We start from the raw sequence: 24,946 nt of genomic DNA, 5'->3' as shown, positions 1-24,946 counted from the left end.
GATTCAGGCTGCAGGAACCTACGGAGCCGAGGAAGAGGTAAAAGTAAAAGTAAAGATATGAGGAAGGAACTGAGTAATATTCAAAATGGCTGCCCTCATGCTATAAGTATTTCAGAAATTAATCCGAATCATGTGAAGGTGGCCTTCAATCTGCAGGAGATCACACTAGATGATAATGACGGTCCCTTCTAATCTTAAAGTGTTCTAAATTTGTGCATATGTGAAATGTGAGGGAAGCACTTGTATTATTGTATCTGCTCCATACACTACTCAAAAATTTATGCAGAAATTATTTTTTAAAATTGGTTTCTAATCAAATGTTTTTCCATGAGGTTGATTGGCTTATCAATGTGACCACTAGGTGGTGTATCTAGTTTGCATAATGAACTGTTACATCAATCACAGCAATAGTAAACACAATATTGTGAATACCACTAGTTTTACTAAGCATGCATTACCATGTTCTCACTTTGGTTCAATCCTTTTTGATTGAGTGGAGAACATTGGCCAGGCCTACTGATTAAATGGCAGATTTCTGCAGTGAACAGTATTATCTAATAGTACCTGCACAAAGTGATCGAAAGACCGCACATACTCGTTCATAATCCGAATTTTTTTAGTAAAAAAGGGAAGCACCAGAGAAGAGGGTCAGCTTATGAACGGGTACAGAGAGGGAGAGGTGGGATACAGCCTCTCCCCACAACAGAGGGGGCAAGGAGAGGCAGCACAGCCAGCAGAAACAGAAGGGAAGAGGTGGGGCCAGAGTCTCTCCACTTCTAGCCACACTGCTCTCTCCCCAGCCTCCGGAAGCAGCTGCAGCTCCAGGGCTGGCAGGCTGCGGCCGTGCCACTCAGTCTCGCCCCCCAGAGCAGGTTGTGGCTGCACCACTCTCCCTCCGGAGCATGAGCACATTGTGGCCACACTGCCCAGCCTGCCGGAGCAGCTCCAGTCAGGTCAGAGACATCCTCCCCTGGCCCTCCCCAGATAAGGTGGGAAGGGATGGGATGGGGAAGAGTGTGGGGGTCACTTCCCTGACCCCCCAGCTTCTCTCACGCCAAAAAATTTCCCCACCAGTTGCTGTCCAGGCTTGTCAGGGTAAGCCTCTGGTGGGCCGGGACACTTTGTTTACTTAGGTTTATCTCCGTGCCTGCCAACGCTCGAGATAAACAAACCATCTCGGCCCACCAGTGGCTTATCCTGATGGCCCAGGAACCAAAGTTTGCTGACCCCTGAATTATAGGGCCAGCTTATGAACATTTTCCATTTTTACTTATCCATCTCGGGAGGATCGGCTTATAAATGAACCGGCTTATGATTGAATATATATGGTCAATATACTCCTGTATTTTTGATCTAACTTAGCCAGGCCATGTCTACATCTAAAATTTTGCAGCGCTGGTTGTTACAGCTGTATTAGTACAGCTGTATAGGGCCAGCGCTGCAGAGTGGCCACACTTACAGCAACCAGCGCTGCAAGTGGTGTTAGATGTGGCCACACTGCAGCGCTGTTGGGCGGCTTCAAGGGGGGTTCGGGGAACTCGAGAGCAAACCGGGAAAGGAGACCAGCTTCGCTGCGGTTTGCTCTCGCGTTCCCCGAACCACCCTGCAAACCACAGGGAAGGAGACCTGCTTGCTCGGGGGTTCGGGGAACAAGAGAGCAAACCGGGAAAGGAGACCAGCTTCGCCGCGGTTTGCTCTCGCGTTCCCGGAACCACCCAGCAAACCGCAGGGAAGGAGACCTGCTTGCTCGGGGGTTCGGGGAACAAGAGAGCAAACCGGGAAAGGAGACCAGCTTGATTACCAGAGGCTTCCTCAGGTATGCTGGGATACCTGCTTATTCCACGGAGGTCAAGAAAAGCGCTGGTAAGTGTCTATACTTGATTACCAGCGCTGGATCACCAGCGCTGGATCCTCTACACCCGAGACAAAACGGGAGTATGGCCAGCGCTGCAAACAGGGAGTTGCAGCGCTGGTGGTGCCCTGCAGATGTGTACACCTCCTAAGTTGCAGCGCTGTAACTCCCTCACCAGCGCTGCAACTTTCTGATGTAGACAAGCCCCCAAACAGCTAAATTAACCAATGATCAAATTAAGTGGAAGAGTCTGTGATGTTGTATATAACTTCCTCCTATGTCTACAGTTGCATCCTATATTGTTTGCTTATGCATTTTTAAAAATACAAGCCACTAATACAACAACACTTGACTCCCAGAGGGCAATTAATAGTGTACTGAGAGCAAGATACAGAATGTCACTCATATATAGGACACAGAGTGTTCATAACTCAGTACACAGGTTTCTAAAACTTGAGTTAATAATATTTCCAACTATTTGTGATATGCCAGTTTACAGGCATTTTAACAAAGCATACTAGAATAGAAGTGCAGGTCTTTGCCAGCTGAATGGTAGTTCATCAAATTACTACATATCTGCTAGGCTTGCAAATGAATTTGCTTGTGTCCTAATATTAGGGAAGCACTAAGGTCTTGACTCAGCAAAATACATAAGTATGTGGCTAAATTTAAGCATACAATTTCAATGGGTCTACTCATGCTTTTAAATACCCACATGCTGAATTGAGGCCTAAAACAATGCTCCATGGAGTGAGGAAGGATATTTTCATGTCTCTACTATGGTTATGAACTGGGCAGCTGCACCCTAAAATACTGTGCAGATATTATCCCTGGCTCACTACTTAAAAAAAGAGGAAAGATTATTTGCACTTTCCCAGTGACAGTTTCCAAAACTTCACGGAGAGAGGCAGGGCACAGTGATTGAATTCCAGTGAAGTTCATTTAGCCAGAATTTTAAAAAAAAAGAAGCGTTTCTCCAGCACAGTGAATAGAAACACAACTATCTGCATACTAGCTCATTGCCAATAGTTCTCAAGACTCTTAGCACAGAAGGCAATGTATGGATAGCACTTCACAGTTCACACACAGGGTAGAAGCACTGCTGCTAATAAGATTAGCCAGCACTTCCTCTTTCCATGTTACTGTGCATGGGTCTGCCAAATGGACTTGACATGCACTCTACCCTATCAAACCTTTGAACTTCTTTATTCTTGCAGAAGGTACAAATGCTGCCTTAATATTTCCTTCCTTACCATTCTCCTCATGGCAATATTCCTGTCCTGCAATACTGCATCTCCGGAAAACCATTTTGTTCTCAGTGAGGGTTCCGGTCTTGTCAGAGAAGATGTACTGGATTTGACCTAGGTCTTCAGCGATATTCAGCGCTCGACACTGAATAGTGGAATCACTTTTCTCATGGTACAAGTCAATATCATTCTGAATTAAATAGATTTGTCCCAATTTGACAACTTCGATTGAAACATAGAGAGAAATCGGGATCAAGACCTAACAAAATAAAATGAGTGGATTACATGCAGCTAGATAATCTGATGATTATGAAACCAAATTCTGATCCAGTTACACCAGTGTAAATAAAGTAACTTCACAGAAGTCAAAAGAATTACTCCAGATATACACCGGTGTGAATGAAAGCAGATTCTGGCCCATGATGTTTAAGGGGGGTTGAAGTTACCTGTAATAAAATGATCATTGTCCAAAACATATAAAACCCTGCTAATGCTGGTGGAGTGGATTTTCCATCGGGCTCAGGGACATTAAAAAGAGGCATCTTCGAATAGCTACTTAACCAAATTCCATGACCTTAAAAACAAACAAACCAAACAAAATACAATGATAAAAAAAAAGAAAGAAAGAGAGAGTCAGTTGTACATACGCTGGCCCATAGTTTAGCGTCAAGCTGAACAAAAACTGGAACAGGTTTAAAGCCTGGTTCCTAACAACAACTAGACTTCAGCTTTTTGTTTTTTCTTAAGAAAGAGTTTATCAAAACAAACTCCTCCTCCCACTTTGCTTATTCTAATTCCTGAATGAAGGTTGCCATGGGATTGCATGAAGAGCAGGTGCACGTAGCCTTTTGATCATTTAACTACTCATCCACAATCCAATGGGAATGTTAGAAAGATACAGTTAATATAAGCTTCAAAGGATTTTTCTTTTATTTCTGGAATATACCAACAATGAACATAGCTTGTGTGGGTCACACTCCTAGCTTGTGAACCATGGCTTATCCAGGCTACTTGATGTGCACAATGAGGTAAAGAGTAGGTCCTACCTCAATTACAACACTGGCTGTTAGAAAACGGTTTTAAAAATTCAAACTTAAAAACTATTTCAGCAAATACGCTTGTACCACCAATGTATTTTAGGCGTAAGACTGTCTCAAGGATTTCAGAAACGTTTTTACAACCTGCTTATTTGGATAATAAAATGTACAGGCAGTTGAGTGCAAGTAGTAAATTTAACCAATGTCCAAAATATAAACTCCCCCCAAACCCATGCAAACTTAAGGCTCTCCATCCAATACCATTCTGTTGGCCTTCCCAGAAAAGGATTTAGGAGAAAATATGAGCTTTGCGGCATTACCAGTAAGGTCAATGGGGACCACCAGTAAGCTGGGGAACCATGGTCCCAAGTTGAAGGCCTTTCACTGACAATATCCTCCCTCCAGGCTTCTCTGAACTGAACAAGAGACTGTGAACTCAAGCACTGTATGCAGCTCAGCTGATGAAGTATTACACTAGGAGACAGGCAGCTATTAAGGAGCTTGGGACCTAAACTACTTACGGCCCCACTTTATATTGCACCCAGAAGTGATCTGGACACCAGTACCTAGTCCACACTGGCAGTGTAACTGTGGGAGTTGAAACAGTTTTTAAGATTTCCTGAAAATGGTGGCACATTTCATAACACAGATAAGCCTCAATCTTCAACTTTCAATGCCTAAGCCTACTAGGTATACAAGAAATTTAGCTAGTTGAAATTAATTTATTTCAGATCACTTTTCATTATTAACTCAGTTACTATTGGGCAAAGAATATGCTTCCTGGAAGAGTCAGACTATTATTTACTCCTAGATACCACCACACTGACATCCCCAAAAATAAAGAACTAAAAAACCTGCAGAGAAAAAAGGGGAGGGGGAGACAAGAAACAAAACAAACAAACAAACAAACAAACAAACTACTTTGCAGATCCTTACACTTTACTTACCCAAAGCACCAATTAAACACATTAAAATCAGAAGCAGAACACACCAAAGGACATCACTGTTCACTCTCCTTTCCAATTTACTGCGTTTGTAATGAGGGCCACTGTTATTCAGCATTGCTTTGGTTTCATGACCTGTAACACACAAACATTTTATTTTCCTTCTTTGGCAGATATTCAAACCAAAACTCAAATACATTCCCAAAAGACTGAGAAAATTGGATGTGTGGGTTAATTAGTATTTGGACCAGGGTTCTAAACTTAAGTAAAGCAATTATCTGCCAGTACATTGCATCCATTAATTCTGCTCCAAGAAGAAAAGCTTCTGTTTTGTTTGGCCCCCTGCATCCGAAAATCATTTTCCTTTCTGTCTAACAGAAGTTGCACTCCAAGGTGGGTTACTACTTTCTGAACATGAACTGTAGTGCTTGCTAAAGGGGCCAGACTGATTGCTCTGGAGACTTGTCCTTCGTCAGAGAATACACACAGGACAGGCAATAACAGCACAACTTCAATCCTGAAACAGAAGGACATGGCATCAGTCTCCATATGCCCATCCCATTCTTTTGACTCTATTTTGAGGCAACTACTAATCAGTGCTAATTTGTGTGTGCGGCCATGAGGCCTGTTCCCATGGAACTGAACTGAGATTACCTATCTGTGCTCACATATTACAGCAGCATAAAGGTCTAAGACAGAAACCAATCTATTTTCCATAGCCCACTGGACAGTTATTAGCAATGCTTCCAGGTACTACTCCCCTGTGCTGGACTGAAAGTGGCAATCTAAAGGTAAAAGGCTCTATTTCCCATTTACTAGTGCCTGAACCGTACTGTTTCTCAGGTCAGGTAAATACGACTTAAAAAGGAAATCTTGAAGAACTCATGTTTGCATGAAAATCAGTGCAAGTTAGTTCCACTAACCTGCATACACTACAATGCCCACAACGGCTTCTGTGTTTCTGATTGTGCATCCTCGTAACAGCAAGTTCTCTCTACTCAGGCCCATTCGCTCCTTGTTTGAATGTTCACTGCAAACACAGTACATTACTTAACAGGTGTGCCGGAGACTCCCACAGCATTTATAGCAACCAAGCCTTGAAAGCACATTGGGGCAGATTTTCTCACAGTACCCCTCATTGTGACAGATTTTCAGCAAAGCTCTGCACCGAACATATTGATCTCTTGAAAATCTGGGCACGCATGCTCTCTTGGTTTATACTGAGATTTCATACGTTTATAAGTCAACAGTTTCTCAGGAGCATAATTAGAAGAAAATCCTACATAAGTGCAACATTGCGATCTCAAGGACGAACACTAAAAATGGAAAGCAGACACTTCAACCCAGCTCATCCCAATTCACACTACATGTGTCTACTGGGGAGGAACAGTGATGGTATCAGCCCCAGCTATGCCTCAAATCAAACCCGTGCTTGAGGACCCAAGTAGAACTTTGGCCGCTTTTGACACCTGTTAAAACATGATCCCCACCCTGCAGTGCAGAAATGACCTATCCATACAATAGCAGGGTCCCCAAAACATTCTACAGCCTCTCTCTATCCTAGGCTGTCAAACAGACCAAGGACGTGGCTAATACACAGTTAGCACATATCAATACTAGAAGACAGAATTATATTTTCACAGTGTTGTAAGCAGATTAATTATAATATAGATACACCTACGGTGAATATAGTTTGAATAAGTTTATAATCCCCCCTCCTTTTCTCCCATTTATAATTTTTATTCTCCATGCTATGGGGGGCAGAGAAGGGGCACTGTAGAAACAGCGAGTTTCAAAATTAAAATGGAAATAGTTTGCATCAAAAAATATTTTGCATCATAAACAGTGCTTTTCACACAGATGTCACAAAACTCTTTACAAAGGAGGTTTTACAAATGGGAAAACTGAATCCCAGGGAAGCTAAGCAAGTTGCCTAGGGTCACACAGCAAGCCAGAGGTAGAGTCAGGCCAGGTCCACACTACAGAATTTTGCTGGCCTAGCCATGTTGGTTAGGAGAATAAAAAAAAAAATTAAAAACAAACAAACATCACACTCCTAACCAACCCAGCTAGGCTGGCAACCCCTCCTGCACCTCAGGCAGATGCCGTTTATACCCAAAACAGGAGTTCTTTTGCTAGCACAGCTTATGTCATTTGAGGAGGTGGTTTAACTATACTAGGGGTCTCAAACATGTGGCCAGTGGAGTTATTTGCTGAGGCCCACCAAGCTCCCCGAACCCCCTCCGGAGTTATTTCCTGCGGCCGCCAAGCTCCCCTCACCTGCCGCCCCACCTCCCCTCAGCACGCCACATTCCCGCTCCTCTGCCTACCTCCAGGCGCTTCCCATGGCCAAAGGCGATGCTTAGCGGTTTTCAGGATGAAGGGGGGAGGAGCGGGGAGCTGTGTGCTCAGGGGAGCAGGTGGAGAAAAGGTGGGGCAGGGGCAGTGATTTGGGGAAGGGGTTGGAATGGGGGAGGGGTGGGATGGGAAGAGGAGGGCAGGGGCGTGGCCTCGTGGAAGGGGTGGAGTGGGGGCAGGGCCAGGGATAGAGGCGGGGCTTTTGTACCTTTATATGAAAAGGTGTCAGTGATGCTGCCCTCAGGCCAATGTACTAGTCCTCATGTGGCCCTCATGGTGATTTGAGTTTGAGATCCCTGAACCATACCAGCAAAAAAAACTCCTTTTGCAGGCATAAGCTCTCTCTCCACTAGAGGGTTTTGCGGGTATAGCTATATTGGCAAAACCTTTCCAGAATAGACTAACCCTCAGAAATAAAGCCCAGGCCTCTTTGGTCCCAGTTCCAGTTTTTCATCATCATTAGACAATACTGTCTTCCTCTTCAGACTACAGTCCAGAATGAGTATTAGGGAAAGCGTTAGTGCAGACATCACAAACCATTAAAAACAGGTAAGAGAGCCATTTTGAATAAAGGTGGTACCCATGTGAATTACAGTATAAACTAAGCGCTTGAAAATTTCATTATTACAAAATCAAGAAGCCTCCGCCATTCGCCAGCTTTAGTACAGAAAGCATTTTCAGATCTCCAGGCCTTCTCAGCCACACACAGAAACTTAAGGGTGCAACTAGAATCTGACAGTGTGATTTAAATATAAGGTGTTTTAAAAAGTGAATGTTACAAGCCTTCAACAAATGAGCCAAATTACCATAACAAATGGCAAATTTCCCCCAAGCCTACTTACACAAAGCCACGGAATCGACTGAGATCATTGTTAGGACTTTCACATTCTATTCTACTTGAAAACTTCTCTGGATCAATTTCAGAAACCTATATTCGCAGAGAAGAATGTAACATTCAGACAAGGAGTGATATTGCTTACAAAAAATAATTCACAGCAGCAGTTTCAGACTTTGCAATAGTTCATACTAGCAAGTATTGCAATGTGGAACAAAAGCAGGTATTTTGCTAAATCAGAATGCAAGACTGGAGAGATTCCCTAGCCAACATAAAACCCTGGGATATATCAGATGAGCTGCTGATGCTTCATGGACACAACCGGGCTGTAGACTGTGTCAACAGAAGGGAAGTTTTGCCAATAAAACTTTCTAGTGTAGATGAGGCCTAACTAGTGCTAGAGAAATTATTATTGCAAAAAACAAGAAATACAAGTGGTGAATAAACAGGAGCAGTTGAGCAATAGAATGTCAAAAATTAATAAATAAATAAAAAAAAGTTACCTGCCTTGAGAACATTCCCTTCTTAAGAAAGACTGAAAGTTGGCAAGTACTACAGAAAAGTGTATGTGATTTTGCAGAAGTACATAGAACCCACAATTCCAGCAGAAATTAATGGGATACATGAAGATTCAGCACCTTTGCAAATCTGGACTCTGATATGAAAATAGAATGCTTTCTCAGTAGAATGCTTTACAAGAAAATTCCTTGATATGTCAGCTATTCTTTAAAGAAAGAGTTAGACTCAGGCTGTCAAATTCAAAGTCTACAACTCATAGGTTTCATTTGAAATGTCTTCTCCATAATTAAGGGTTTCAAAGAACCCTGAATTCTCACCATTAGACTTCTTTCCATCTCTGGAGGATGCCAATCCTGAGGCTAAGATATAAATCCACAGGCAGAGTTTGAAAGTTAGAAATCTTAGCTTGGCATTTTCTTATCTGCACATACCTTGCTGATCTGCTGTAAATTTTGATATATTGATTTACTGTCAGAGATGCCTGGAGCCTCTGATAGGTGCCTCTTGTCATTTTATAAATATAAATAATTAAATATATAGGGCCTCTTTCTCCTCTGCTCTGTTCCTTGTTTATTTACATAACATTAGGAGATATTAAAGAGACCAGAGCTGTTCAGCTTAGAAAAGAGACAACTACGGGGGGATATGATAGAGGTCTATAAAATCATGAATGGTGTGGATAAAGTGAATGGAGAAGCAAGTATTATTTACCCTTTCACATAATGCAAAAAAATAGGGGTCACCAATGAAATCAATAGGCAGCAGGTTTAATACAAATTTGAGGAAGTACTTTTTCCACATAATTCTCAATTAACCTGAGAAACTCATTGCCCTTGGATGTTGTGACAGTCAAAACTATAACTGGATTAAAAAAAAAAAAAAAAAAAACCCACAACCAACCCCCCTCCCCACCCCAAAACTGAACTAGTTAAGTTCCTGGAGGATCGGTCTATCAATGGCTATTAGCCACGATGGTCATGGATATAACGGCATGCTCAGAGCAACTCTAAACCTTTGACTGTCAGAATCTGGGAGTGAAAGACTAGGATGTATCACTCCAAAATGACCCTGTTCTGTACACTCTCCCTGGAGCACTGATATTAGCCATTGTCAGACAGGATACTGGAATAGTTGGACCATTGTTCTGACCCAGTATGATAACTCTTATGTTCTTATGAGTGCAAAGTGACTGTAAAATGCTACTATTCTGATCTAGCAGTATTTTACACCCACTTTGCACAGGAGTAAGTTATTCCACAAGATACAAGGCAATGGAAAATCAGGGCTCATCTACCCACAAACCAGAACCAAATTAACTACCTCTGTTTTAATTCACATTTTTAGTTATTTTTATTTTAATCTATGTATAGAAAGTTATTGCAGATTAAGCGTGTCCTATCTGGAGTTCATTTAAATAGAAATCGTTACTTATCCTACAGCAACTGTGGTTTGTTAGATGTTCAAGTCAGTGTGGATCCCACCCAACATGTACCTCATGCACACAAGATCGGATACTTTTGAATAACAGTGTCAGCTGGAGCCATGCACGTGCCCTGTATCTCCTTGTGTTCCTGTACAAGGGCTTAAAGGGTGCCATTCAAGTCCTTTGTTGCTGAGGACTCTGAGAAGTGGGGATGGGTCTTGGGTCCCACACTGACTGCAACATCTGAAAGAACCAGAGAGAGAGAGAGAGAGAGACTCCCACTATGGGAGACTGGCAAGCAGGATCCCCGCCTGATCGTGGGAACGAACAACACATATCACATTAGTCAAACACAGATTGAAAAAGAAGAAGAGACGATCTCCGAGACTTGGCATCAAACCTAGCAGTCATGACAAGCATGTAATATGTTAACAAGGGTGAAATATTTTACAGAAGTTAGCACTTAGCTCCACATTCCTGATTTGCAAATCAAGGATATAAGCATGATTCTGAAGCAGAAGGAAGCCATTGCAGGCAATTAATTGTCATTATTGAGGAGCAGGTAGAATGGCACACCTTTCATATGTTCTCTGAGACGAGCTACCAAGTGAGTTCTGTAAGACCTTGAGCAGGACCATGACTTTTGATCACATGATGCTTGAATGAAGAATACACCGACCTCAGCCATAATTGTAAGGGCTGCAGATGAAGCTTGGCTAGCAGTGTCACACATGTATGCACTGATATATGGCCTAGTACTTAAGATCAAACCCAAGATCATTGGTGCATACATGTCTGAAGTCCCTTGCCAATGACTGAAGGGACTGGAACCTGTCCTCTGACAGTAACCTCTTACCGCCGAGAGACAGTCGTAGCTCCTATGAACTCAGTTGTCTGTAATGGAATCAGTGACAATTTTTCAAGTTCACAAGAAGTCCTAGTTTGGAGAACAGGAAGTGGATGTACAACAGGGCTGCCAAAGTCTGCAGGAACCTGCATCTGATCAGCCAGTCACTCAGTGAGGGATACGTGTGAATTCCCTTTCTCCATAAGTGCACTACCACAACTGCCAGGCATTTTGTGAATACTCCTGGTGCTATGGGGAGTCTGAAGAGCAGAACCCTGTATGATAATAGTTGGGCATCACTGTGAATCTTAGCTACTTCCTGTGGGCTGGATGGGTAGATACATGGAAGTGCATAAGGATGAACCAGTCCTAAGCTTGGAGAGATGGAATAAGGGAGGCAAACACTACCATCCTGAACATTCATTTGTTGAGTCTCCCCAGGCCTAGGATAGGACTACCCTCCCCTTTTCCTTCCCCCATTCTTCTTCAGGATAAGGGAATACTCAAGAGTACAAGCCTCCGCCCCTGAATTCCAGTGGTATCTCTACTATGGATCTTAGATGCTACAAACAACAAGACCAATTCCATCTGTAAAAGGTTTTTGTGAGAAGGGTACTTGAAGAGGAACTGGGAGAGCAGTGGATAGCAAATAGAGAATAGAACTAGATGGGGTAGCAACGGGCAATGATATCTAGCATCCATCTGTCCAATGGCATGACATAACATGCCCGGTGGAATAGGACAAGGCAGCTTCCAAAAGTCAGGCTGTCTGGACTGGATCTGTGACTCCTGACAGTCCCATCAAATCTTTCAGTGGAAATTAGCCCACCACAGGATGGGCAGGGATTGTAGCCTACAGGTTTCAAATCCACCATGTTGTGAAGCTCCATAAAGGGATTTGTAAGTGGAAGAGTGTATGAAGGGATCTCTACAAGGGAAGTGTGACCATCCAATATTCAGTCCAGATGGGCTGATACTGTTCATGGCTGTTGTATGTCAGAAAATCAGAAGGGTTCAGAAGGTTTTATGAAGAGTGAAAGAATTTAGCCAAATCCGAGAACGAGCAGGTCTCTTGCTGGACACTTGCCAGGTTATATCTTGCTGCCACAGGTGGTAAGAGGGAACAGAAGGAGAGTCAGGGATGCCCTGCCCTTTATGCCCTTGCACGAGAGCACAAGGAGGCAAAGCAAGCACATGCAGCACTGATGGACATTGCTATTCAGAAGACTTCAGTCTCACATTCATGGTGGCACAAAGGAAGACCTATTGCGGAATCCACACTGACATGTACCTGAAGAAGGATTTTTTTACTGACTTACATTGATTTGAAATCGGACACTCAACCTGAAATGAGTGACCACACACAGATTTGCTGTGAAATAACCAAAGGTGTGAATTAAAACTGATTTAGTTATTTTGGTTCCAATGCAGGTGCAGACAAGCCCCACCTCAACAACCAAGTAGATGAACTAGAGATTTTTTTTTTAAATAATTTTTTTTTAATAAATTCTTGAAACATCCATTTTCTTTAAAATGATTAGAAATGCACAATGGTCACCTGCTCTGCAAATCCTCTCACCACCTGCCTCTGCTTCAGATTGGTCTCTCCATCAAGGCTGGCTGTTTCAATGTGACAGATCCCATCTGGATCAGTAGAGTATAACACCACCATATCAGCAGGAATTATTTCATTACATGAAAGTCGAATGAAGTCCCCAACATTAACATCTTTCCAGCACTGATCTATGTATTTCTTCTCTTTCCTGAAATATATATAAAAAAGTTTAAATGAAAAATTCCACAAGCTGCAAACTCAAATGAACAAACGAACTACAAAAGATGATTGTTTTGATTATAAACTAGTTAGTCTAAATCAGTATGCCCCAAAGTGCTGGGGAGACAGTTGACCAATTTAAGGTGAGTGTACCCACAACATAATCAATTGCTGGATCAGGGCCATACCTTATCCATGAGTATAAAAACATTCTGTGAGGTTGACTGGGATAAAACTCAGCACAGAACTTGGTCCTAGGATTTCTAGTCCCATAAATTCTAAAATTCTCTAAGGAGGTGAATTACACTTCCAAATTATGTAAACCAAGTGTCAAATCTTCATTTCTTTCTCTCCCCCTTACTCCTGATGGTGACTCCAGAACCTAAATTTTTGTCTCTTAATTGGATAGGCAAGTACACAAAAATCTAAAACATTTAGCTGGCATATCATTAAATATTTAGAACACAATTCTACTTAAAACATTTGTATTTATGTATTGTTGAATAGCTCTGAGCTCAACATTGTAAGGTGCAAAGATCTTGCAACTCCAAGTCAAAAAGGAGTTTAGGACTCAGCACCTTGCAGAATTGGACCCTTTATTAGGAAAGCCCTTAAAATATTGTTTTCCATACTTATTTCTTCAACTTTCCATCTACTTCTGCTGTTCAGTGCTTACCTGAGACCATAATCCTCCTTTTATGTGATCACAGATGGTTAATATGAACATTATTTTGATGCAACAGGATTAGGATTTCAGGTGAAGAGTAAGCAAAAGCATTTGATGAACGGTGGGCACCACTACAGAATGCACCAGTGCAAGTAGACAGAGTGTGATGATTGCTCCAAGGGAACAAACCTTCTTGGTGGTAAGGACATTTCTCTGTCTTATTGTGAATGGACAAAAGGCATTTCTGGTGTCAGGTATTGTTACCGTTTAACCTGGGGCCTAGGAGACCAACCAGTGCACTATATTTTTTCAGACTGGCAGATCAACATACTAGCATTAATCAAATTGTTAGCTGAGTAAAATGTTGCAGGCAAATAAAAACAATTTAAATAAAAAAGAAAAATATCAGAGAAATATTTCATACATTAGGTTTTGTAACTAAAACTTTTGGTGCCTGAACTATTTGACAGCATCCTCTTAAAAGTGCAAGCCTGAAAGGGAGACGCCACAAAGGAAAAATAATTAAGCAGTGTACAAGTAACTCCTCACTTAAAGCTGTCCTGGTTAACGTTGTTTCATTGTTATGTCGTGGATCAATTACGGAACATTCTCATTTATAGCTGTGCAATACTCCTTTCTAATGTTGTTTTGCAGCCGCCTGCCTTGTCCACTGCTTGTAGGAAGAGCTGGTAGGGGCTTGTAACCAGGGTGGATCGGCAGCCCCCCGCACCCCTAAGTTCCCTTTGCTGCAGCTGCCCAGCAGGCTATCAAGGCAGTTCAGCTGTCTCTCCCCCACTACCATGTGCTGCTCCTGCCCTCTGCCTTGGAGCTGCTCCCAGAGACTTCTGCTTGCTGTGCAGGAGGGGGAAGGGAGCTAATGTCACGGTGTCTCCATCCCCCCTGCTCCTGCACCCTGCTTACCCCTTCTCCATATAGAGCAGGGAGGTGACACAGATGGAGAGAGACAGAGAGCTTGGGGCAGCAGCGGCTGTCTCAACTTCCGGATCCACTTAAAAAGAGAATGCACTTAAGAGTGGGTCAGCTTACTGAAAGGGGCAGTGTGCATCTCTCTCTCCCCCACACACACAAGGTGTGTCTGTCTCTGTGTGCTATGTCTCTCCTCCCTCATGTTGATGCTGCCCTGTGTGAGACGCTACATTAACAACAATGTGTTAACCCTTGAAGGCTCAGCCAAGTGCTAGTTCATCATTTAGCAGCAAGGCATTCCCTGGGCAATATCCCTCCCTCTTCCACCCTCTAACTTCACCACCTCAACCAAGCTTCACAATCATTATAGCTGTGAACAGTATTAAATTGTTTGTTTAAAACTTATACTGTGTGTATATCTATATAATATATAGTTTTCTGTCTGATGAAAAAAATTTCCCTGGAACCTAACCCCTCCCCCCCGCCAATTTACATTAATTCTTATGGGGAAATTGGATTCACTTAAAGTCACATTTTTCAGGAACATAACTACAACCTTAAGCAAGGAGTTACTGTACTGACAGATTTCCCTATTTAAGCACAGGTGACTTCATATCCTTCAAAGTGCAACAGAACCAAGAGCAGGAAATAATAAAAGCTAAAGCTAGTCTAAAAATAAAATTAGTCAAGTCACATGCCTGCCTTCTTCTCAAGATCATTATTATGGGTTTTCCAGCAGTCATAAAATCAATACTGTAGTATGGACATAGAACAGAAATAACCCTACATTAATGTATATTAGAAGCATAGTATATTTTAAAACATTCCAGGTGTTAAAATTTAATTACCACCTTTATGCATTGCTCATTCCCAATAATGTTGTAATGCTATATCTGAAACAAGACATAGGAAATCTGGAGTTTAACTGGACAACCACATTCTAAGGAGGTATGCACCACGTGCTAACATCTCATGGCACTCCTGCTTAGAATGTTCTACAGGACCCACTAACATCAACAGCTCTATCGGTGTCTACATTATCTGATGAATCACACCTTCTGTACATTTAAGAATTGGTTCTTAATTTGTTTACCAGAGAATACTACATTAGGAACTCATGGGACTTTAATGTATGTCTGTGCCACAGAAGAGGGGCATCTACACTGAAAATCAATGAATTTTTCTTATTAAAACTGTACCTTCAAAACAATAAATTTATACATAGTAAACATTCATATGTATCACTAGCTTTAAATTTCCTAAAATATATCTTCTAAAGCTATTTGTACATATAAGCACAATAAACTATTTTGCTATCTGTTATTGCAGGTATTAGCGCTGAAGGTAGGGATGGGGCAGGAGAATGAACAGCAGCTAGTAAAACAATCTACTTTATGAAGAGGAACCTAAGAAAAAAATTAAATTATACTAGTTAAAAAAAATACCTATTTTACAGGCACAGTTGGAAAATTTTACAGATTCTTACAAAAATAAATTCCCATATTCTATTCATCATTATTAATTGAAAAAAAAGAGTCACAAAGGAATAGTAGTAGTTGTGAACTAAATTCCTACTGACAGGAACTACACTTATTTAGTCTGAGTAACACAGAGAATTTAGAAACTCAAATATTTGGATGCTCCAGCCAACTGAGCATTCGTGGAATTCATGCAATTCATGGAACATGCCGTTTATCAGCGCAACCACACAAGACCATAAAAGAACAGACTTTGCCCTAAAGTCTTCTACCATTAACACATGCAGGACTTGAAAGGAGAGAAATTACTTCAGGTCTCTAAAAGTTCAATTTTATTCTTGTTTCAGGCTCTAATCATAATTGGCTAAATAATTTGACTCCCGGAAAGTTGCTGTAACTAGGAGATATTTATATTTACAGAACCAGATGCAATTTTGTTTCTTTGCAGTTACATTATGAAAGCATTCTCCAGGTTATTCATATTGTTATGGAACTAGCTCTAAGGAAAAAAAAAGAAAAATCAACAGGGCATGCTACATGTCAGAGAACTAAAATTTTTTATCCTGAGAATTAATCACAAAATAATACTCCACACTTACATAGGGCTAGATTGTAATTTTGCAATCTGCCCTGAGGGAGGCCATGTCTACACTAGGAGGAGCCAAGGGTTTACCTCAACCAGCTAACACCGGGGTGGGCAAACTTTTTGGGCTGAGGGCCACATCTGGGTGGGGAAATTGTATGCAGGGCCGGGGCAGGGGGTTGGGGTCCGGGGGGGGGCAGGTGGAGTGCAGGAAGGGGCTCAGGGCAGGGCACAGGACGGGTGCGAACTGCGGGACGGGGCTAAGGGCAGGGGGTTGGGGTGCAGAAGGAGTGCGGAGTGCGGAGTGCAGCAGGGGGCTCAGGGCAGGGAGTTGGTTCAGGAGGGGTGTGCAGTGCAGGCAGGAGGGTTAGGGCAGGGAGTTGAGGGCAGGACACAGGAGGAGTTCGGGCTCCAGGGTGGCAGTAAAACGCACTGGGGCCAGGGCAGGATCTCTTCATGCCTGCCCTGCCCCTGGCCCCACGCCGCTCCAGGAAGTGCTGCGACCCCTGGGGTAGGGGGAGTGGAGGGCTCCGCATGCACTGCCCCTGCCACGCCTCTAGGTACCTCCCCTGAAGCTCCCATTGGCCGCAGTTCCCCATTCCCAGCCAATGGGAGCTGCGGAGGGCGGTGTCTGGAGGCAAGGCCCCAGGAGCCGCAGGGACATTGGGCCCCGGGCCCACGGTGCCACAGGGGGGAGAGGGGAAATCCCGCCAGCCGGATCCAAAGCCCCGAGGGGCCGGATCCAGCCTGCAGGGTGTAGTTTGCCCACCCCTGAGCTAACACATGCTAAAAAACTGTAACTTGCCTTATACGTACACTAGGATTTGAACATCTGTTAGACAACACACTGAAACTAAAAGTTTCAGTTTATGTTTTTTTGTTGTTTTTTTTTTTAAAGCGAAAACCAGGCGTGAGCACCAGTGTGTGGCTGCACAGACCCAGTCCCTGCTCCTTCTGTGGGAGAAGTAAACTGTGCCACCCCTTTTCCTGGTGCAGCTTACTTCTCTCTCTGCAATGCTTCAGCTGCCCACTTGCTCTCCCTGCATGCTACTCCCTGAAATAGGTATCACAGCAAATGAATAATGGGGCTCCTTATACCCTAGCGCGATCACACAGCAAGAGTAATGTAGTCCATAGTACTTTCCATTTCTATTTGATAATTATTAATTGATTTATCCCCACAATACCCTTTCACTGTAGGCATGCCTGAACTATTATCCTTGTTTTACAGATGAGGAAACTAAGGTACAAAGATATTAAGTGACTTGCCAAAGGTCACCTAGGGAATTTGTGGTAGTGTCAGGAAAAGAACCAAGAATTTCTCCCTAACTTCCTAGCCAATGTCCAAATGAAGAAAGGAACAGGTCAGGTTCTATTATCAACACTTATTTTGGAACTCTTTACTAGATGATTTAAAACATAACAGCATTAATTTAAGGAAAGCATAGTTCACAAAGGTGTTATAGGTGTATTATAACCTGTGGCACAACATCCCTGATATTCTGGTTCTGCGACTGTTTAACAGACACTAACAACTGTTCCAAACTGTGCGACAATAGCAGTGTGACTGAAATAAGTCATTTTTAAACAAAAATAAGAATGTGGCCAAGTGGTCAATCCAGAAAGGAATTTTGTTAAGGTTCCTCAAACTTACTGTTTTGGTCTTTTTATATTCATACTAATAAAACACACTGTACATTATTCATCAATAAACTCCAACAAACAAAAAAACACTTACCTGCTATATACTTTAGTTAATAAGTTGTTTATCTGCTTATCTAGTTTGTATTTTGAGTAATCCTCAAGGCCATCTTTAACTGCAATAATTGTGAGAACTACTACTAGAGGTAACATGGTAATTTCTTTCTGGAAGGCTTCCACCAGTGGAACCCAGTTCAGGACAACTAAAAATAGGAAATATAAATTGGCAGCTCTGAAACAAACAAAAAAACAGATGCAGGAGTTAGGAATGGAATGAAGTTTAGGAAGTGAGTAAAAGGCAGGTGATGTACATCACGACCTGCAGTTCACTAGCAAACTGCGTTAAGCAGAAGCTTCTATGTACTTTAGAAGTAACATTTATGCAGACGTTTTGGAGCATGAGCTTTCGTGGGTGAATACCCACTTCGTCAGATGCATGTCTGCAGAGTATTTATGCAGAGTTTTATGTAGCGCAAGAAGCAGCATGCTGAAGAGACATGGCATCCATGTGGCTTAAATACCAAGAAACTAAATGAGCTCTTACCATGCAACCAGAGCTTCAAAATGATCACTCCTTTCCACAGGTAACATAATGCCAAAACATTCCTACAGCTCTCAGCTTGATTTTTGTACAAAATGAGCATGTTATCAGCACAGACCAACATATTAGAAGATACCATGCTTTTTTATATCCAAAGTTATTAAAATGTTAGCAGAAGCCTTACGTCCACACATCTCAGCATCATTCAGATCTTCAGTGATGAGGTCACACCAACAAATTTTAATTACATTTCCTGCAAAAGATCTATTACCCTATATAGAAACACAAACATATTGCCTTAAAGGTCATCTCATCTCAATTTTAGCATTAACGGCTTCAGCCATGCCCACTATCAGGTAGAAATTTTCTATTGTCAATGTTGAGGTAAAACACACAAGCAATAAGCATCATGAATCTCCCACCTGCCTAAACAATCGGAATATAACCTAAACAAAACATGAAACACTTAGCATTAATTGAAGAATTACATAATTGCAGCTTCACCTTTCCACTTTTTAACACATCTTTCATTCACAGTCTTCCTTGGTACAGGTTATTAGAGTAACATAAATGATTCAATCCAGTGGAAGAAAAAAAAAATACAGATCACCAGCAACTTCTGGCCTTTGGTAAGTGGAAAGATGTAAACAAGCAACTACCATAAACAAAGGATACAAAAAGAGTTGAAGCACTTTCAGCATTTAATTGTTTATTCATCAAATTGTGCACATTTTACATCATAGCAATAATCTTCGAGAGCATTAGAGGGAGTTCTATAAAGAAAATTCAGGGTGCTTACAAATATTCTCATGGAGTAAAACGTACTAAAGTAACAGGTCAAGAAGGCATATTGTACACACCAACAGATTAGTCACCATTTGTATCTTTGATACTTCAAATGTAACCATGTTTAGTATAGCTAAGGCCCTACCAAATTCATGGCCATGAAAAACGCAACATGGACCATGAAATCTTGTCTTCCCCATGAAATCTGGTTGTCTGTGTACTTTTACCTTATACTGCGCTCTCTTATACTATACGGTAAAAGTACACAATGTTTCTCAAACTGGAGGTCCCTAACAAAAGGGTCAAGCTGATTGTAGAGGGGTTTCAGTATTGCCACCCTTTCTTCTGTGCTGCCTCAAGATCTGGGTGGCCAGAGAGATCTGCTGCTGGCCAGGTGCCCAGGTCTGAATGCAGTGTCACTGTCAGCAGCTGCCCCGAAGTAAAGGTGAATGGTATGGTGTTGCCACACTTATTTCTGTGCTTCTGCTGACAGTGGCACTGCCTCCAGAGCTGCGTTCCCGGCCAGCAACCATTAATCTCTAGACATCCAGCTCTGAAGGCTGCGCTGATCCTGGTGGCAACACTGCCTTCAGAGTTCAGCACAAGTCCAGCAGCTCCCAGCCAACAAGTTCTGAAGGCAATACAGAAGGGTGGCAAAACCACCATCCCCCCACAATAGCCTTGCAACCCCCTTTTGGGTCGGGACCCCCAGTTTTAGAAATGCTGACTTAAGGGCTTTACATGTTTATATTTTGCCATTTTTAAATACATCTTCATGTTTTGTTACAACTCTAAAATTTAAGATTAAATACCTGAAACCGTAAAATTCAGAATTTTAAAAATACTATGACCATGACATTTATAAAACTGGATCGTGAATTTGGTAGGGCCCTAGGTATAGCTTTCCACATGAATCACTAGTACAAGGTCAGATCTTCTCAGGAATTCTTACCTGCTAAAGCTGGCTTCATACATTTTCAGCTCATGAATTTGTACGTGAAGGGCGTGTGATGTTGCACTCCATAATGTTTTATGGAAATATGCTTATGAGTGTGAATATGATGTAACTGGAATATGCTTTATGCAAAAGGTCTCTTGTAAGGTATCATTACAAAGCTTATAATCTACCGAGTGTATTAATCCTATTTGTATGTATCATTCTTGTATATGAAGCTAGAAATATGAAGTACAACTCGGAAGTCCTATTGTAATTATGCAAAGTGTGGGTCATTAATGGTGGTTTTAAATCTTGATGGCTCCCATCGACTAGGACAATTGGTTGTACATAGCTCTGTTTACTTACAAACCTTCCTGGGTACATGTGGGTCAGCCCTGTAAGAATGGAGGCTGGGGTTTCACAAGACATGCGAACATGTCACCTGATACTGAAATCCATGTTAAACCGGGTGCTTTTCCATTTAGAAGGAGGGGTGGGGACCCAGAGAGACAAAAGATTCCACTTTGTGCCAAAGCTATAAAAGTGGGTGGAACAGAACAATGGTGACTGCCAGTCACAAGAACACCCCTAGTTTCCACCTTGCGCCCTAGATATCTGCTGCAACTAACAAGGACTGTACCAGGGGAAAGGATTGTGCCCAGACAAGGAAGGAGTTTAGCCTGTGAAAGAAGCTTACTAGAACATCTGAGGGTGAGATTTTATCTGTAATCAGTTTCTTAACGTATTAGGCTTAGACTTGCGTGTTTTTGCTTTATTTTGCCTGGTAACTTACTTTGTTCTGTCTGTTATTACTTGAAACCACTTAAGTCCTACTTGTTATACTTAATAAAATCACTTTTGTTTATCAATGAACCTAGAGTAAGTGATTAATACCTGGGGGAGCAAACAGCTGCGCATATCTCTTTATCAGTGTTACAGTGGGTGGATAATTTTTGAGTTTACCTTGTATAAGCTTTATACAAAGTAACACATTTATTTGGGGTTTGGATCCCATTGGGAGCTGGGTGTCTGGAGATGGAAAACTGTTCAGCAGGTTTTAGTTAAAATCTGCAGCTTTGGGAGCATCAACCAGACCTGGGTCTATGTTACAGCAGGCTAATGTGTCTGGCTCAACAAGGCAGGGTTCTGGAATCCCAAGCTGGCAGGAAAAAAACAGGCTCAGAGGTAATACCAGCACAGCAAGTGACAGTCCCAAGGAGGTCTCTGTGACCAGTTCCCTCCTCCCTCAGATGTTTATGTCACTTCTCCTTGTTCTGACTCCACTTCTTGTGTTGAAACATCCTCTTCCATGTCTCCCATTGTATAATACACAGAGACTGAAGCTACCATTAACTCATCCACTCCCCACAAAATTAATAATAAAAAAGAGACACAAACCCTGTTACCATGCTCCAACCAATAGAGTTGCTGAGATGATTGTTTCAAACTGATGATCAGACAATCCAGAAAAACTTATCAGGTAAAAAACCCTATGTTTGCACCCACCATTTAAACAAATTTGCCACTGATAGAACTGCAATCTCCCAATCTAGAAAGAAGAGCAGGTCAAGAAACTTTGGCTGAACTACAGCCCTCAAGGCTTTGTGGTCAAAGAGTATCCACAGAGGCAAAAACTACTGGAGTACCACCCCTTTGATGACTTAAGGAGGCTTGGACCAAGGACCTGACAGATGTTCTACATATCTCTTCCACCAAAGCTAGGGTGTACCAAAAATCTCACCAATTTCAAGGCTTGTGACAGTGTCCTTGTTGGTTTAATAAAAGCCATTTTTGGAACCCCCTCCTCAATGTCACCTTGATTCCCCAAGTAAGCCCTCCCACCACCCCCTTAAGATAACTTTTCAAGCCAGCTGGCAGGCAAATTCATAGAGTGGCTGAAGAAGAGGAGAGCCACTCTCATTCTTCTCCACCTCTACACCTGTCAAACAGAATGGGGGGTGAGGGAGAAGAGAGGGAATTCTATCATATGCTGCTCTATGTCAGTCATCCAAGAAGAGGGAACATCTAACTCAGGGGTGAGGAACCTTTTCCTGTCATGGGCCACTGACCCACAGAAGAAAATCAATCACAGACCACTCACCCTGGGTGAGGAGGGTGTGTGGAGGCTCAGGGCTTCCCCCTGCAGCAGGGTGAGTTGGCATTCATGGCTCCAGCCCCACGGGGGGCGGGGGGGGGAAGCTGCGAGCCAGATGAAATTAACCAACAGGCAGGATCCAGCCTGCAGGCCGTAGGTTTCCCCACCCCAATCTAACTGATCCGAAATGGTGAACGAAAGGACATGACACCAAATGAGGAGAGATACGTTATCCCAAAACTGATAGTCAAAAGCGGTATCCTATTACAAAGTTATCAGAACTGACTGCTAAATTCAGGCGAGAAGAATAGTTTATAAAAACAAATTTGTACCTGTTAGCACATACATTTTAAACAAACCCAAAAAAACCCCACCCCACATTGGAATAATTTCTACAATTATACACAAGAATCCTTTACCTGTGAAACTGTTCAAATAAATTCCGTGGTATAAAGTTGAATAAAGTGTATTTAGTAGTTCGTATTCTGTTGTTCATATATAATTTTGATACCTTTTCATACTCTTCTTTAAAGTGTCCTAGACACGGTATAACTATTCTATGTCTGCTAGGCACTTTGGATGATTGATAACACTTGTCACATGAGGAGCTGTTGCTGCTTCCATCCCTGCCTTCTGCAGATACCAGACGCTGCCACCGATATCGGGCCCATCGGATGGGGTCTGCCATATTGTCTGAAATGATTTGTGATCCAGGCCAAGTCTTCTATCTAGCAAAATTTTCAAGTCAAGAAAATTACACAGTAAGTCTGGAGAAGCTTTAGTTCAAAATACAAACAAAAAATTACAAGGGAAAAGCTGTTCACAATGGTTACTGCAAAGGCCTTTAAGTGAGGTCAGCTTGGTTTGTTAACCTGACCAGTTTTAGTTTGTTTTAATGTTTGTTTAAAAGAACTGTACCATAAATACAAAGCACAATCCCCACCTCGATATCCATCATCTCCTGATATAAAGACTGGTGAAAAATTTGCCCATAGAGTACTTATGTGATGCTGTCTAGCAGATTGCCTGTAGTAGTTTAGTTCAAAGAAATGTTAATAGCATTGTCTTCACTTACTTATAAACTTGTTGACTGCTATCATATTACATATATCCCTGTAATTAAATAAACCCTAGATCAAAGTAAGTGTATATTCAGACATTAGAACGTCATGAATACTAATGAATGATACTTATATTGTTTCACTTATAAATCCCGATTATAATGTAATGGCAGGCAATTGCATTATGTATATCACTGTAACCAACTACTTGTGAATGCCAGGAAGAAGAATGCTAATTTCAAAGCAAGGGTCATTGTATTCAACAATGGAAATCCACAGCTCAATCTGCAATTGCTACTTATGAAAACTCAAGCAGGTGAAGACAGTGTCTTCTGCAAGCAGGATCTATAAATACTAGTTTAAGGGAATGATCTTGCATCTCTGGCCTGATGGATTCTGACAGGGTGGAATACTAAGCAATTGGACAGCAGTCCCCAAAGTTATTTTGGGTACCCCTGAGACACTTACGGAAAACTAGCAGATCACTACATCTCTGCTATCATACTGGACTTACAAACTTTGACTTGCCTGTTAATGTAATTTTTCTTGCTTTAACCTCTCAATAACTCATTTCTTTTTCTTAGCTAATAAACCTTTAGCTTACTAGAGAAATTAGCTTTCAGCATTCTCTTTGGTGTGATATCCAGAATATTCATTGACCTGCGGTAAGTGACTGGGCCTCTGGGGCTGGGGGTAACCTAATATGCAGTGATTTTTGGTTTTAATAACCTTTCTTCACAAAGTCCGGTTTGTTGGGGTGGTAAAAAGGGGCTGGAGAGCCTGTCTGTGGCTCCACGGTAAAACTAATATAGTAATCCAAAAGCACACATTTGTTACTGTCTTGGTGAAATCCAATTATAGAATATACCACCAGTTTGGGGTGTTTGCCCTGTTTTCTGGCAGTCTGACCTGAGACTGGCACTCTCAACTGTATGCCATACCAGACAGCGTGACACAGCAGTACCATTTAAAATTATTAATCGTATAGATCTCTAGATACAGGACCTAAAGATGTGCATGCAATAAACTGGGACCTGAAGTCTGATAGATCCAAGCGAGAAAGATGTTTGGGGTTATATATTGACCCTTATAAGACAATATTGCACGCTCTTCATTCAGAAAGCTAGGCCAGCACAGGATGTCTAATCTACTGCAACACCTTTACAGTAATATAATCTAAAAGGCATTCTTCAACCCCACTAAACAAGAGAAAGTCCTTGATTTAAGCAGTAACCCAACCAGCTATATTTACATCGCTCAGTATCCCATACATACACTGTTACATTAATTCTTTTGCAGATTTATGGGTCTGCAGGCCCTCTAGCATTCACAGT

The 24,946-nt window shown here is 42.0% G+C and overlaps 1 protein-coding gene across 1 annotated transcript in view; it reads right to left on the bottom strand.

Moving 5' to 3' along the window:
- The window catches only part of ATP10D (ATPase phospholipid transporting 10D (putative)), a 91,591-nt gene that overhangs the window by 34,884 nt on the left and 31,761 nt on the right, over window positions 1-24,946 (bottom strand). Inside the window, exons 2-9 of the mRNA XM_030564351.1 lie at window positions 22,971-23,279; window positions 18,230-18,424; window positions 12,621-12,825; window positions 8,281-8,366; window positions 6,004-6,110; window positions 5,084-5,215; window positions 3,546-3,673; window positions 3,106-3,358 (exon numbers count right to left, since the gene is read on the bottom strand). Coding sequence (XP_030420211.1) covers window positions 3,106-3,358; window positions 3,546-3,673; window positions 5,084-5,215; window positions 6,004-6,110; window positions 8,281-8,366; window positions 12,621-12,825; window positions 18,230-18,424; window positions 22,971-23,239 — 1,375 coding nt within the window. The 5' untranslated portion in view covers window positions 23,240-23,279. The remainder of the gene's footprint in view (window positions 1-3,105; window positions 3,359-3,545; window positions 3,674-5,083; window positions 5,216-6,003; window positions 6,111-8,280; window positions 8,367-12,620; window positions 12,826-18,229; window positions 18,425-22,970; window positions 23,280-24,946) is intronic.

The sequence above is a fragment of the Gopherus evgoodei genome, chromosome 5 (genome assembly GCF_007399415.2).
Source record: "Gopherus evgoodei ecotype Sinaloan lineage chromosome 5, rGopEvg1_v1.p, whole genome shotgun sequence".
Lineage (NCBI taxonomy): Eukaryota > Metazoa > Chordata > Testudines > Testudinidae > Gopherus > Gopherus evgoodei.
This window is presented reverse-complemented; position numbering and strand designations above follow the sequence as displayed.